Source organism: Panthera tigris, chromosome F3 (assembly GCF_018350195.1).
Source record: "Panthera tigris isolate Pti1 chromosome F3, P.tigris_Pti1_mat1.1, whole genome shotgun sequence".
Lineage (NCBI taxonomy): Eukaryota > Metazoa > Chordata > Mammalia > Carnivora > Felidae > Panthera > Panthera tigris.
In genome coordinates, this window is record NC_056678.1 from 7,190,460 (window position 1) to 7,204,363 (window position 13,904).

General features: G+C 38.0%; 1 protein-coding gene and 1 long non-coding RNA gene across 21 annotated transcripts in view; one reads left to right on the forward strand and one right to left on the reverse strand.

The window, feature by feature from the left end:
• LOC122236022 overlaps window positions 1-8,736 on the reverse strand; it is a 47,529-nt gene extending 38,793 nt beyond the window's left edge. For 3 of the 4 annotated variants that reach the window (XR_006214224.1, XR_006214226.1, XR_006214223.1), the window contains exon 1: window positions 7,165-7,230. This is a non-coding gene — a long non-coding RNA (uncharacterized LOC122236022). Of the gene's footprint in view, window positions 1-7,164; window positions 7,231-8,690 lie in introns of those variants that run through there. The other variant, XR_006214225.1, reaches the window with a different exon arrangement.
• The window catches only part of CEP170 (centrosomal protein 170), a 127,585-nt gene that overhangs the window by 88,787 nt on the left and 24,894 nt on the right, over window positions 1-13,904 (forward strand). For 13 of the 17 annotated variants that reach the window (XR_006214222.1, XM_042976927.1, XM_042976925.1 and 10 more), the window contains 4 exons: window positions 684-833; window positions 3,350-3,476; window positions 5,053-5,124; window positions 5,853-7,667. Coding sequence is in view for 16 of the 17 variants with exons in the window: in XM_042976927.1 (XP_042832861.1) it covers window positions 684-833; window positions 3,350-3,476; window positions 5,053-5,124; window positions 5,853-7,667 (2,164 nt within the window). In the remaining variant the exon portion in view is untranslated. The remainder of the gene's footprint in view (window positions 1-683; window positions 834-3,349; window positions 3,477-5,052; window positions 5,125-5,852; window positions 7,668-13,904) is intronic. The other 4 variants (XM_042976926.1, XM_042976931.1, XM_042976922.1 and 1 more) reach the window with 1 other exon arrangement.

Below are 13,904 nucleotides of genomic sequence, written 5' to 3' on the forward strand. Positions count from 1 at the left end.
AGCATATGATTATTGGTCTCTGTATTTAAATATTTCACAAGTGTTGACCACAGTCATCCTGCTTATTGAAAATGCTGATCTGTGAGAGTAGACCCAAGATCTGCATTTCAAAGGCCTTTCAATGATTTTTTTTTTTTTAGGCAAAAAAAGTTTGACGATCTCACTGTATTCCATACAGAGATCATACAACAAACTCTGTTCTTCGGGACCTTAGAAAATTCTAAGTATAATTTAGTTCATATAGATAAACGTTAAACATTTGTTAAGAAAGAAACAGGTAAAATCAGCCTTATGTTTACAGTTTTGCAACATGCCTCTTTCCTAAAAATAAAAGAGCAAAGAGATAAGCTGAAAACAAGCCAAAGTGTATTCTTTCCTAATTTTGCATTATTATAGTATTTAACATTATTAACACCTTTTAATAAATCAAATGTAATATCCTGGATATTTCTTACTTATCAAACAGAACTTTGCTACATATTAAAAAGGATAGTTTGATTTACATGAGCTGCCACACCCAATTTTCCTCTCCAACCTTCACTCCCTGTCCTTAAATAAGTTTCCCTGATTATTGAATTACCTGTTGAAATTAGAATATTTTTATTTGCCTCTGAAGTTACTGATAATATTCATATTAATCTGGTGCTCAGACTTTTCATTTATAAAATAATTTCTTCTCTTAGGTATTTGGAGTAGATGACAATCAGGATTATAATAGGCCTATTATTAATGAGAAACATAAAGACCTGATAAAAGATTGGGCTCTCAATTCTGCTGCGGTAGTAATGGAAGAAAGAAAGCCACTGAGTACACCTGGATTTCACAACTCAGAGGTATACATCTCTTCCTCATATGTGACTTTTACACACATGAAATGTGAATTTTTATCATTTGTAGTTATATTATTTTAAGTAACTGATATACTCCTTTGAAAATTCTTCTAAAAACTAAATTCTCACAACTGAATTTGTTTCTAATAAAAGCCTAAAGCAATTTTTGCAGTAATTCTGTTTCAGTTTTTGTTATTTCTTTTAAATTATGTTACTCTGTTCATCGGTGAAGGGAAAATGTTAATTTCAGTAAGCAGTTAATGAACTCACTGCTCTGATTGGCGTTATGAGATAAAAGGAAAAGTATACTCCAGTAGTACTTCCTAGGAGGGCCCGTAGTTAGAATGGAAAGATCTGTAGATCTTTCTGTCATGCCAGGAAGGATGTGCCCAGTAGCACCTGGCAGATAGAATTTCTATACCTGAATAAGTGCCAGTGCAGTACAGCCCCCGATGTTGTTAGAATGACCTGAAGTTAGTCAAGGATGGCTTGGTTAGCAAGCTTGGGGAGTCAGCATGGGTGCAGTAGAGCTACGAAGACCTGAGCTCAGGTCCCAGAATTGCCACATTTGTCCAAGTGCCCTTGTGTCATCGGTCACTTCCCCTCTCTTAGCTGCAGTTTTATCGTCTGTGCCTACTTACAGGGAGTTCAGTGAAGTATGTAAAGCACTCAGCATAGTAATTGCCTGAGATCTGTGCCCTCAACAAATGGTTATTCCCTTATTGGAAGTGATACTAGAAACTTCATTCCAGTGATATGTCAAAAATAAATGTAAAAAAAAATATGTAACTGAGAAGTATTAATTCATTATAATGTATTCAATCAGAGCTAACATCCAGTAGGAACTTTCTCATGCCATTTTACAAATGTGGAAACTGAAATATGTAGACCAAGGTCATAAAACTAGCACCTTGTGGAGCCAGAATGTGAACCATAAGCAGCCCTGTTTTCTTAATTCATTCTCTTACTCAGTATGCTACACCACCTCTCCAGAAATGAGTTAATTTATACAAATGGCAAATAAAACAATCACAAATGAAATGTTACCTTTGTCAGAAACATAAATAGAATATTTCTATAGACAGGGAAATCCACCTATCCGTTTATTAATGTTAAAATGGTCCCTTTATGGCGTGCCTATTCCTGAAAGCTGTTAAAGCATTTCTTGCATTTCAGTGTTCTGTTTCCTTCCTTGATCATACAGAACTGTAATTCTGGTTTCCATTTCATAAGATGCTTAATTTACTTACTGAAAACAAGTGATACTTATGCGAGGCAGTGTTCTGGTGTTCTGATTACCAGGAATGGTTCTGGTGACCATGAACTTTTATATAAGACTCCCTCTTCCCTTCCCCATCCCCTCAACCCATCCCAAGTGGAATTGATATATAGCCCAGTATGTACCTGCCGTGGAGAGAATCTCCGACACAGGGCATGAGAACCTCTTCACAGAACATAAGTGTGTGTGTCAGTGAAGGTGCGAGGGGCTCTGGTACTTCCTTCCTGCTGAGAAGCATGAGCAGTTAGTAGAGTCTTGAAAGGGACTTCAAGGATCCAGCAGGTTTTGGAATCCTTAGGCTTCATTGTGTGCAAGTCACTGTATACTTACTGCTTTAACATATTCTGGAAGTCGTTATCTGTAGCCTGTTTGAAATATTCATCAGTTTTTAGCCTGTAAATCTGATACTTAAGATAGTGTTTTGAATCATTTGTAATACAGTTTTGGTGATAGCCTTCCATTCCTTAGTTGTCATTCCAGTCTCAAAATTAAGATTTGACTTATTTTTTTTGTGAGGGAACAATTTTTTTTCTGTACTCCCTAGGTCTTGCCTGGATTGCCCTCAAGTTACCATTCTATGTCCATAAGTCTGTAGAGCCATTTCATGAATTAAATTCCATTTCACATTTGACTATGAAAGTTCAGAGAGTACTTGCCTTAAGGCCAGATCTAGACATGTGCAGGTCTAGGCTCAGACTAAAGGCTGAGTGATTTCTAGCTTCTTCTGGAAACAGCGAAGTGTTGTAAAAAGAAGTCTAGAGCTTTGGGTTTGTTTTTGAAATCCTTGAAGACACGACCTGGCAGATTTAATGTTCCTTGAGACTCTGGAACCAGTCCGCGTCCTAGAATCACGTAGAGGGCCAGAGAACAACTTAGGAATAGATCTTTAGACTCCTGCTCCAGAGACAGAAGCAGAGCCAGCCTCAGTGTGGTAGCTGTGAGGCCCTGGTGACACACCCACGTGTATCCAGCCGCAGAAAATGTTAAGCTCCAAGCATTTATTTTAGTGCCATCGTTAGTATTTAATAAGTAGAGAAAATTATACTACGTTTACAGTAATGATAAGATGTAGTTAAAAGGGGTACCTAGAGACTTTTCATTCTATATCTGAGGACATTTAATAAATGATAATATAGCAATGTGAATTTTAAATACGGCTTCTTATGACAAGATAATGTAACTAGATAGAATTCTCTCTTGTCTAAATAGGCTATTTCGTTCCCTTATTTTCCTCCTTTAGGAAGGCACATCTTCATCAGGAAACAAACGCTGGGTTTCACAGTGGGCTAGTTTGGCTGCAAACCACACAAGACATGATCAAGAAGAAAGGATAATGGAATTATCTGCACCTGTTCCTTTAGAGAATGGTATTTTCTTCCTCTTGGTCTCTTTTTTGTGAATCAGCTTTGTAAAAAACAAGCTAAATCTGTATAGTGAAAAGTAAATTAAACCTAAATAAACAAATCACATATTCTCATGCTTATTTTACATATATGATTTTATTTGCACTAATAATGCAGGTATCATTAAAATAAAACCCTAACTGAAGATGAGAGGTAATTTGTAGATGAAATATATATATGTATTTTTATATATGACATGTAAAAATGAAAATTTTAAATTTTCTAAATTACAGTTCTAAATTACAACATTCATTAATATCATTAATACAACAAATATTTAAATGCTACTTTGTGCATTTAAAAAACATTCAATACAGTTCAATAAAAAAGAATACACACTTAATTTACTTAATGTATCTTTTGCAAGTCTGTGTAATGTGATTTTTATTACCTTCTAGTAATATTTCTGTGAACTAAGTTTCCTTAAAATAAAAATGAAATTTTATGCCTAATGATTTTATTTTAGATTCAGTTAATTACATTCTTAATTTAAAAACCCTCAAGGAGAATTTGCTGTGACTTTTTATGTGTATTCTTAATTTTGTTATTGTTGAAAACAAATGAAAATTTATTTTGCCCCTGGCTTATGGCACCCCAAAAATCTGGTTTAGGAATTTTGTAAACATTACTCAGCAAGGATTTGAGCAGGGTACTAGAAAAGGTATATCATTTACTTACTATAGAAATTAGAAGTAATTGATAGTATTCCCAAAAATCAAAGACTGAATGATCTGCAGATTGATTAACATAAACTGGTCACTTTTCGGGGAAACAAGGCACCCAAACAGAGAGGGTCAGAGGGGCTAGATAAACTTACGAAAGAACCCATTATAAAATTAGTAAGCATTAGCTGTAGAAGGCAAAATTCTACCCTTGTTACAAAATAAAACAAACTGCCTGGTCCTCATTATCTCATTTCTGTTTTATCATATTCTTTTTTTTTTTTTTAATGTTTTTTTTTATTTTTGAGAGGCAGAGCGCAAGCAGGGGAGGGGCAGGGAGGGAGACACAGGATCAGAAGCAGGTGCCAGACTCTGAGCTGTCAGCACAGAGCCTGATGCGGGACTCAAACTCACGAACCTTGAGATCATGACCTGAGCCAAAGTCGGATGCTCAACCGACTGAGCCACCCAGGTGCTCCTATTTCATCATATTCTAAATTATTTAGCTGATAAATCCACTTAAATCTTAAAATATTCTTGTTAAACATTCATCTTATGTGTGTTAGGAGCAGGACAGTGTGAGAAATGCTAGAAAAATAAAAAAAGATAAAACGGTTCTTACATTTTAGCGCTTCAAGTAGTATCAAGGAGCCAAGACATAATACAGTAACTTAACAATAATTGCTGAAGTTGAATCAGTAAGTTTAGTAGCTATTTTCCTGCATCATACCATTACATTGCTGTGAAATTTAAATGTTAAACTTTCAGCATTATAAGGGGAAAAAAGACTTACAGAAGCTATGTCTTAGTATCTTGTATCCGCTTATCTCCCAAAGATTAGAATGCTTTATATGTTAATTTATATTTCCCTTTGTCAGAAATGTGTTCCATTTATAGAAGTCAGGAAAATCCTGAAGCATTCTCAATTTCTCTAACACGGAAACATCAAAGTATGTATTTTCTCTTTGGCTTCTACTTAATTGTAAAAAGAGAAAGTGATCATGTATTTGTATATGAGGTGTTAATATGCCAGAAGACCATAATTTAAAAATCCCTCAGTGTTTAAAATTATGACAAGTCCTGTGATCTTGTTTCACATTCACACTTTTTAAAATTCTTTTAATTGGTGTTAAATTTTTTTTTTTTTTTTTTAGAAAACCTAATAAAGGTTTGCATTTTCCGTTTTACTTAGGAAATCCAAACTTGTCATTCTTTCAGATAGATAACAGTGCGCATTAAAAGCTAAATATATTATTCTTATATAATTGGAAGTGTTTATTTAGGCCTTCTCTGTGCAATTCTGTAAAACAGCTTCTTGAGCAAAATCTCATGGGTGGAATACATCACAAAAGCAAAAATGAACACAGTGACCTTCCCTGCCATAAAATACATTGAAAGAAAAAGAGAGCAGCGGATATAGGAGTAAGATCAGATGACCCCAGTTTTCATCTCCTAAAACTGCCTTTCTTGACTCCCCTGTTAGTAATCTGCCTGTTTTATGTCTTGGCACTGTACTTGCTTTTGAAACTACTCTGTTACCATGTTGGTATGTTTATTCAGAGTTTTCTTGTACATCAAGCCATTTCTTAACTTACACGGCAAAATCTAATTAATAAGGTACTCTGTATTTGTACCTTTCTGCCCTAATACATTTATTCTTTGTGGTTTTATTTTATAGATACAGACATCAGTGAGTCTGGCATTTCAGTGAGAAGTACTGGCTCAGCAATGTCCTTGGTCAGTCAGGGAGAGAGGAGGAGACGCACCCTTCCTCAGCTTCCCAGTGAAGAAAAGTCCAAGATTCTAACACAGAGGTCAGAGATAGGAGAAAAACAAGACACAGAACTTCAGGAGAAAGAAGCACCCACACAGGTATACCAGAAAGATAAGCAGGATGCCGACAGAGCCCTGAGCAAGATGAACAGGGCAGTGAATGGTGAGGCTGTTAAAACTGGCGGAGACAATAAAACCTTGCTTCACTTGGGCAGCTCTTCTGGGAAGGACAAAAGTGAAACTGATAAGGAAACTTCTTTGGTGAAGCAAACATTAGCTAAAATTCAGCAACAAGAACAAAAAGAACAGGCGCAGTGGACGCCTACCAAGTTGTCTTCTTCAAAAAATGTTTCGGGTCAGATAGATAGGTGTCGGGAGGAATCTTTTAAACAGGAGTCACAACCTCAAGAAAAAATTCCAGGACACTCTACAAGCAAAGGAGAAAGGGTGATACAAAATGAGGGCAAGCGAAGAAAAGCGGAGGAGGTTCTGAAAGGTCAGTCTTCAAAGGGCGGAGACAAGAAGGAATCCTCCAAGTCCTTAGTGCGACAAGGAAGCTTCACTATAGAAAAACCTAGCCCCAACATACCCATAGAACTTATCCCCCACATAAATAAGCAGACGTCATCTACACCCCCTTCTCTAGCGTTGACAGCTGCCAGCAGAATACGAGAAAGAAGTGACTCTATGGATACTGATTCTAGTATGGACACAACCCTTATTCTAAAAGACACAGAAGCAGTAATGGCTTTTCTAGAAGCCAAACTGCGTGAAGATAATAAAACTGATGAAGGCCCAGATACTCCCAGCTACAATAGAGACAACTCTATTTCACCAGAATCTGATGTGGACACAGCTAGTACAATCAGTCTGGTTACTGGAGAGACTGAAAGAAAGTCAACCCAAAAGCGAAAGAGTTTCACTAGTCTCTATAAAGACAGATGTTCCACAGGTTCTCCTTCCAAAGATGTTACAAAATCGTCCTCTTCAGGTGGTAGGGAGAAAATCGAGAAGAAAACGAAAAGTCGTTCCACAGATGTAGGTTCAAGAGCAGATGGTCGTAAATTTGTACAGTCCAGTGGAAGAATAAGACAGCCTTCTGTAGACCTAACAGACGACGACCAGACCTCTAGTGTACCTCATTCTGCGATCTCTGATATTATGTCCTCTGATCAGGAAACTTACTCTTGTAAACCTCATGGAAGGACTCCACTTACCTCAACTGATGAGCATGCACATTCCAAACTGGAAGGAGGCAAAGTGACTAAATCTAAGACTTCTCCCGTCACACCTGGATCATCCAGTAAGTCAACCACTCTTCCGCGGCCACGACCCACCAGGACTTCCCTCTTGCGCAGAGCACGGCTTGGCGAAGTGTCCGACAGTGAACTGGCTGATGCTGACAAAGCATCTGTTGCCTCTGAAGTGTCCACCACCAGTTCCACGTCCAAGCCCCCCACAGGAAGGCGTAACATCTCTCGGATTGATTTATTGGCTCAGCCCCGTCGAACAAGGCTTGGCTCATTGTCGGCTCGCAGTGACTCTGAAGCAACCATCTCTAGAGGTAGTGCCTCCTCACGGACTGCAGAGGCCATCATTAGAAGCGGAGCCAGACTCGTACCTTCAGATAAATTTTCTCCTAGAATTAGAGCTAACAGTATCTCTCGACTATCAGACTCCAAGGTCAAAAGTATGACCTCAGCACATGGCTCTCCTTCAGGTAATTGGGTCCAGACTTTTTATAATATTAGCATATTTCTTTTATGTTTTGGGACTCCTTTCTTTCTTTTTTTTTTTTTTTTAAATAAGTGTCTAGTATTACTTCTAAAAATATTCAACAGAGAGGTTATGCTGTAAGAGGGTATTTTCTCCTATAAAAATTATTTTTGTTAGCTTAGTAAATGGAAAATTCAGACATTACACACCCTTCCAGTTAATGACCTAGGGCAAAATAGTGATTTCAAAATTAGAAGTATATGGAACCTATTTAGGAGTTTTAGTTGCCTGCTTGGCGAGGCATCTGGACCCGTGTGTCAGAATTAGAGGAGGAATGGTATCTGGTTTAAATAATAGGAATAACATTGAACTGCTAAAAGTGTGTGGCTGATTCTTAAATATCCTCACGTGATTCAAAGCCCTTAACCTGAAGAAAAGCAGTATACCTTTTATTATTCCTTTCAGGGCTAAGTGAAATAATTGCCGTTTTACCCTTTCTTTCCCATTTATTTAGAAATGTCTCATATACTTTTTTTTTTTAATTTTTTTTTTAACGTTTATTTATTTTTGAGACAGAGAGAGACAGAGCATGAACGGGGGAGGGTGAGAGAGAGAGGGAGACACAGAATCTGAAAGAGGCTCCAGGCTCTGAGCGGTCAGCACAGAGCCCGACTCGGGGCTCGAACTCACGGACCGCGAGATTATGACCTGAGCCGAAGTCGGATGCTTAACCGACTGAGCCACCCAGGCGCCCCTCATATACTTTTTAAGGTTCAATCTGTTTGTGGTTGGGGCAGGTGAAGACTAATCCATGGTTTATTTCAGTGGAAGAAGATGGATCCATGAGATAATCACTAAGCACATATGGGTCACACTGGGCTATAGACATGTAACTGGTTGTGAGCATTATCTCCTGAAGCCCTGTGCTATCATTGAGCTAAAGTAATTAGCAATCATCGAATGTAACAGTTCCAAAAGTTACTTCCTCCCCACCGAATTTAACTGCCTCTAGTATATTTGTCTGTACCTTCGTATTCAGAGCTGCAGCCAGTGAGAGTATGTGCATGGCCAGAGATGTGACCCAGATATTTGTATGTCTCCTGTGAGCACGGTATCATTACTTCATAATCGGCCTCACCCCTGGGTGTGGCTGGAAGGGCCAGTGTGGGGAAGCCTGCTGTTCAAAGACTTAAAAATTTCTTGTCAGCAAGCATCCAAGTGAGCTGAGTCTTGGGGGGAGAGTGAGGGGAAGGTTGGTCTGCAGTCCTATGTTCATAGTTTGGAATCTACCTCTCTGTGGCCTACAAGACCCCGAACAATGCTCCTTATTTTATTTTTTCACTTTTTATTCCTCCTGTCTCCTTCCCACTGCTGCTTGCCTCCCCTGCACTCACATCTCCCTCCCTCCCGGTTAGTGGCTGTGGTGATGATGGTCAGAACTGTGGTAGGAACGGTCGTAGGCTGAAGATAGGTAACATACAATCACGATTCCAAAAGAATGGACAGTGATTCCCTTATCAGCGCCATCTTCCTTCTGCGCTTCAGGCTTTCACTGGTGGTTCATGCAGTTTTTGCAGGTGTTTTAAAACTGACTGCTGTCTTCTGGTTTATGTTTACCTATCGTTTTCCTGTCGTTCCTTATGGCCCTACCTCTTCAATTCACATTTCCTTTGTGCTGCATTCTGTGACGCGTAGCGCGATCAGATCTCTTCTGCCACGTTGCCTGTTTGCTCACCCATCTCTGTTTAGCACAAGAGAAGTGTCACACTTTTCTCCTGTCTTACCATGAGCCGTAACGCAAGCTGTGTGTCCCCGAGTAGCGTGGAGCAGTTCCTTCTGTACTGGTCGTCTGGTCCTTAACACGAGTGCTGTGGTTCTGCTCCTCAGTACGTAACAGGAGGGGCTTACGTGAGATGCAAGCCAAGTACCATTACTTAAGCACGTCTAAAAAACCACTGTAAGATGCCATGTCTAAAGATAAACTTTGTTTTCTGCCTTGAATCCAGAACTTGATAAACATGCAGTTTTCTGTATGCAAAAAGTACCTTGAATTCAGTTTAATGAAATCCCCTAGGATAAATTGAGGTATGTGATGTGGGCCTTCTTCATACATAACAGCAGTGTATTAAATAATTCAAACCATGGCATTCAAAGGCTGGAAGGGTTATTCACTTCAGGTAACTAAGGGCAAGATATGAAATCATGTGCCCTGTTCACACAGCTATGGCAGGAGAAGAAGTCAAGGCCTTTTCCTTCCCAGCCTCTGGCTTCTTCCACGTCTAGTCTGGCTCTCAGAAATAGTCTTTACCTGCTTGCTTGCAAGCTGCCAGGGGATGGCTGGAATCTACTGGATTATTTTCAGGAGTATATACAAGGCCACTGTACCGTGTATTTGATATATTGTGCACTGTAATCTGTGTAATCCTGATTTACTGAGTTCATGTTCTGTGTTCCACCTTGTGATCCAGGATTGTTAATGCACATTCTCTCAAGATACACTTTTATATCTTATTACATCTTATCTGGAAGGACAAAGCTAGGATCTTTTAGTCAGTGATAAGGTATTAAAACAGTTACATTGGGTAGGTAATAAAACAGCAGTAAGAAAAACAGACACTTTTTTGGTCTAGTGGCTAATTGGGGTGTCTTTGATGTCATGACATTTCTATTTAAGAAAATTATAATATCTTGAGTGGAAAAAGAAAATAAAAAGTCTTAGCTTTTGAAATACAATTGAAAAGAATGTAAAATCATACTGGTCAGTGTTGTATCAACTGTAAACTTTAAAGGATTTAGAAATATCTGAACCCAGAGCCTGTGATATGTCCAGATTGGCATATGTGAAAATAATTCTGTGATGTTTCAAATTTCATATTTTAGGCCATGTCTTAAAAAGTTTTTCAAAGAAATGTATATGATAAAAACATAAGAATGGAAATACCTGATTGGAAAACAGAGTAAAAGTTCTTTTATGCTTCTTTAATTCTGATGTAATTTGCTTTTAGGAAAGTTTAGTCCCCACTGTCCCCACCCCAGTTCCTTCAGTGATCCTTCAATATCAAGTTACAGTAAAATATCCAGATTTATTTTGATAAGATGCTTTTAAAACTAAGTGTGCGGAGTTATCAAAATAAAGCAGTTGGTTTGCATTATGTTTTAGGTGCACATTCTAAAAAATAGCATCATTTTAACATCCTTACAATTTTTTTTAGACTGATTTCTCTTTTTTTTTTTTTTTTTTTTTTTTTTCAACATTTATTTTATTTTTGGGACAGAGAGAGACAGAGCGTGAACGGGGGAGGCACAGAGAGAGAGGGAGACACAGAATCGGAAACAGGCTCCAGGCTCTGAGCCATCAGCCCAGAGCCCGACGCGGGGCTCGAACTCACGGACCGTGAGATCGTGACCTGGCTGAAGTCGGACGCTTAACCGACTGCGCCACCCAGGCGCCCCTGATTTCTCATTTTTATTCTAAACTTCAAACTTTATGGATGGTAGGAATGAAATGTTAGGCATGCATGGCTTCAGTTCTTTCTTCCTCCAGGTCAAAGAGCAATATAGCACATTGTCAGGGATCTTTTCCCCAAATGATCTTATTGCTACGTGCTTATAAACATACGTGTAAAATATGTTTGTGGTTTCGTTTCCCACAAAGATATTGTGATAGAAAGTGTGAAAATGCAGTGTTTGTTTCCTGAAATGTGTTTGTTAAGTCTGTAGTTGTGATTGCGTTTTAAGGCCAACAAAGCTTTGGTTAACAGTAAGAGAAATCTGAGCATTCACAAATGAATAATGCTAAGAACTCTTTCTCCCTTTTTAAATTCTGGATGGTATGTTTCCATAGCGAATATAGTAGTTGATTATTTCCACAAGAGGAAGTGCTGCATAATTTCATAACTAAAATAATTTTCAGGTTAGCTGTAAAATTAATTAAGCTGATCTTAGAGCTGATTTTAATCTATGTCCTATACAGCCCTTCACCAACCAAGGAGCCTCTTAGGGATTGGCATTTGAAATAGCTTCTATATCAATGTTCAATTTAATGATTTATCAGAAATGCCTTTTTATACCAGTATATTAAATAAGCCTAATGCTATACAATTAAATTTAATTCTTTATAGAATTTTACCCAAACAAAATAAAATTCAAGAAGAAGAAGTAACATTTTTCTTGATGGGTAGAAATCACAAAAATTACCATCCTATGAGAAATTGAGGCTGTTTTATAAAGAATTAGCCTAACTGGAATTGTTTTTTGTTTTTTGTTTTTTTAAATAAAGATTTTCTGGGGTACTTGGGTGGCTCAGTCAGTTAAGCTTCTAACTGTTGATTCTGACTCAGGTCATGATCTCATGATTCATGAGATGGAGCCCCTCGTCGGGCTCTGTGCTGACAGTGTGGAGCCTGCTTGGGATTCTCTCTCCCTCTCCTTCTCTCTGCCCCTTCCCTCCCCTGCTTACTTGCTCATTTGCTCTCAAAATAATAAATAAAATAAGTAGGCATTAGCAAAAGTTAAAAACATTTGAACTTTAAGTTTACTCTGCAACAACTAGCAGATGGTAGGGATTTTTTTTTTTTTTTTTTTTTTTTCAGATAAACTGTGTTGCTGCTGTAGTTTAGAAGCAAAGATTAAGAAAGCAAAAGCTATTGAAAGAAGTTCTTTGAGAAATAACAGGTCCTGGCATGAAATCCCCTTTCCTGGTCTCTTGGCCCCCGAGTAGTGATCTACTCTTCACTGTTACATGAACAGAGTGGTGTCCAGACATAACTGAGCCCTGCTTCCTAGCACGCCCTGGAGGATAAGTTTTCCAGGGGTAAAGATAACCCTTGATCGGTTGAAGAGTTATTAATCCTATTTTCATTTCTCTGCTGTACCCTACTTTTTTTTTTCTCTCTCTCATTTTGCCCTCAATTTTAACAGGACAGACCTAAACATGTTACCTTTCAGTTTGAAAAATATGCTCTGTCCTTGTGGTTGCTTTTCTTTGTCAAGATATTACTGAACTTCACTATTCTTACCAGATAGTAAAGTAGACCTGTAAAACTAAGTGGGAACTTTATGAATGTCATTTGAAAAAGGGATTTTTCTCTTTTATTCCTCAAATATGTAATTATTTTCTGATCTTGAGACTGAAACTATTAAAAGTTATTTCTAACGTGACTCTACTGACACCTGACTGTCAACTGGCAATCAGCACCTGGTTCTCAGTTTCCCATTCTGCCCTCCTGTATTGTCCCACTCTTGAAATATACCAGGCATTGATGCTATTCTTTCTAAGTTACCTCTGAGTTAACTAACTGAGCTCCATCATACCTACTTAGTTTACCATCTCCTACAGTTTATTGAAACTCTTTGTTAGTGGTTTTTTCACTCCAAACAACTTTCCGTTGTAAGTATGGTTTCCATAGTTCCCAAATCAAAAATCAGGAAATTCAATCTAACAAATGATCTTTTTATTATTTCTGAACTTGTTTTCTACGAATAATATTCTAAGGTAGCAAAACAAATAAACATCTAACGCTTAGTGAAATGCCTTTGTTAAAATATAGCTATTTTGCAATATTTTTAGTGTTTTGCTCTTATTCCTAAACTTTTTCTAAAATTGTTTTCAAGTCTTAGGGTCAGTTCAATTCGTAGGATTTTTCAGATGTCTAGAATTTAGTAATTTTCCACTATGGTAAAAGTAGTTTTATGTTAATGAACGATCTTGGTAAAACCAGAAACAGTACTGACTACCACCTTCAAAAGGCACTATGAATAATTACCTAGAGTTCTATACATGTGTTTGCACACACTTTTACAAAAAGCCGTGGAGTTTCTGCTTATCTTCTTATACCCATGAATCTTGTTCCAAGCTCCAGGAGCTTCAAAGGGGAGTGTGAATCAGGACAAATGGGTAGGCTCTGACTTAGGGCATATTCCTGATTACAGATTTCTCTGCTTCTTAAACCAACTCTTTGGCAATATATACCAGTCAGTTTTGTCTGACAGCCACCTGAGACTTACAGAGTCCCAGACAAAAATGTGGTTTGGGGAGGAAAAGACATGAGTGCATAAAATCCTAGTGAGGTAGGATGAAGGAATTCCAGACTTCACCACGATGCAGCCTCGGGTCAGTTTCTGTTTTAAAAGAAGGAGAGAGAGAGAGAAAGAAAGAAAAACAAAACTCTTCTGATATTAATAGCAACTAGAATTTATATAGCAGGTGCTAAGTTTTTGTCCCTGTACCCACCAAAAACAT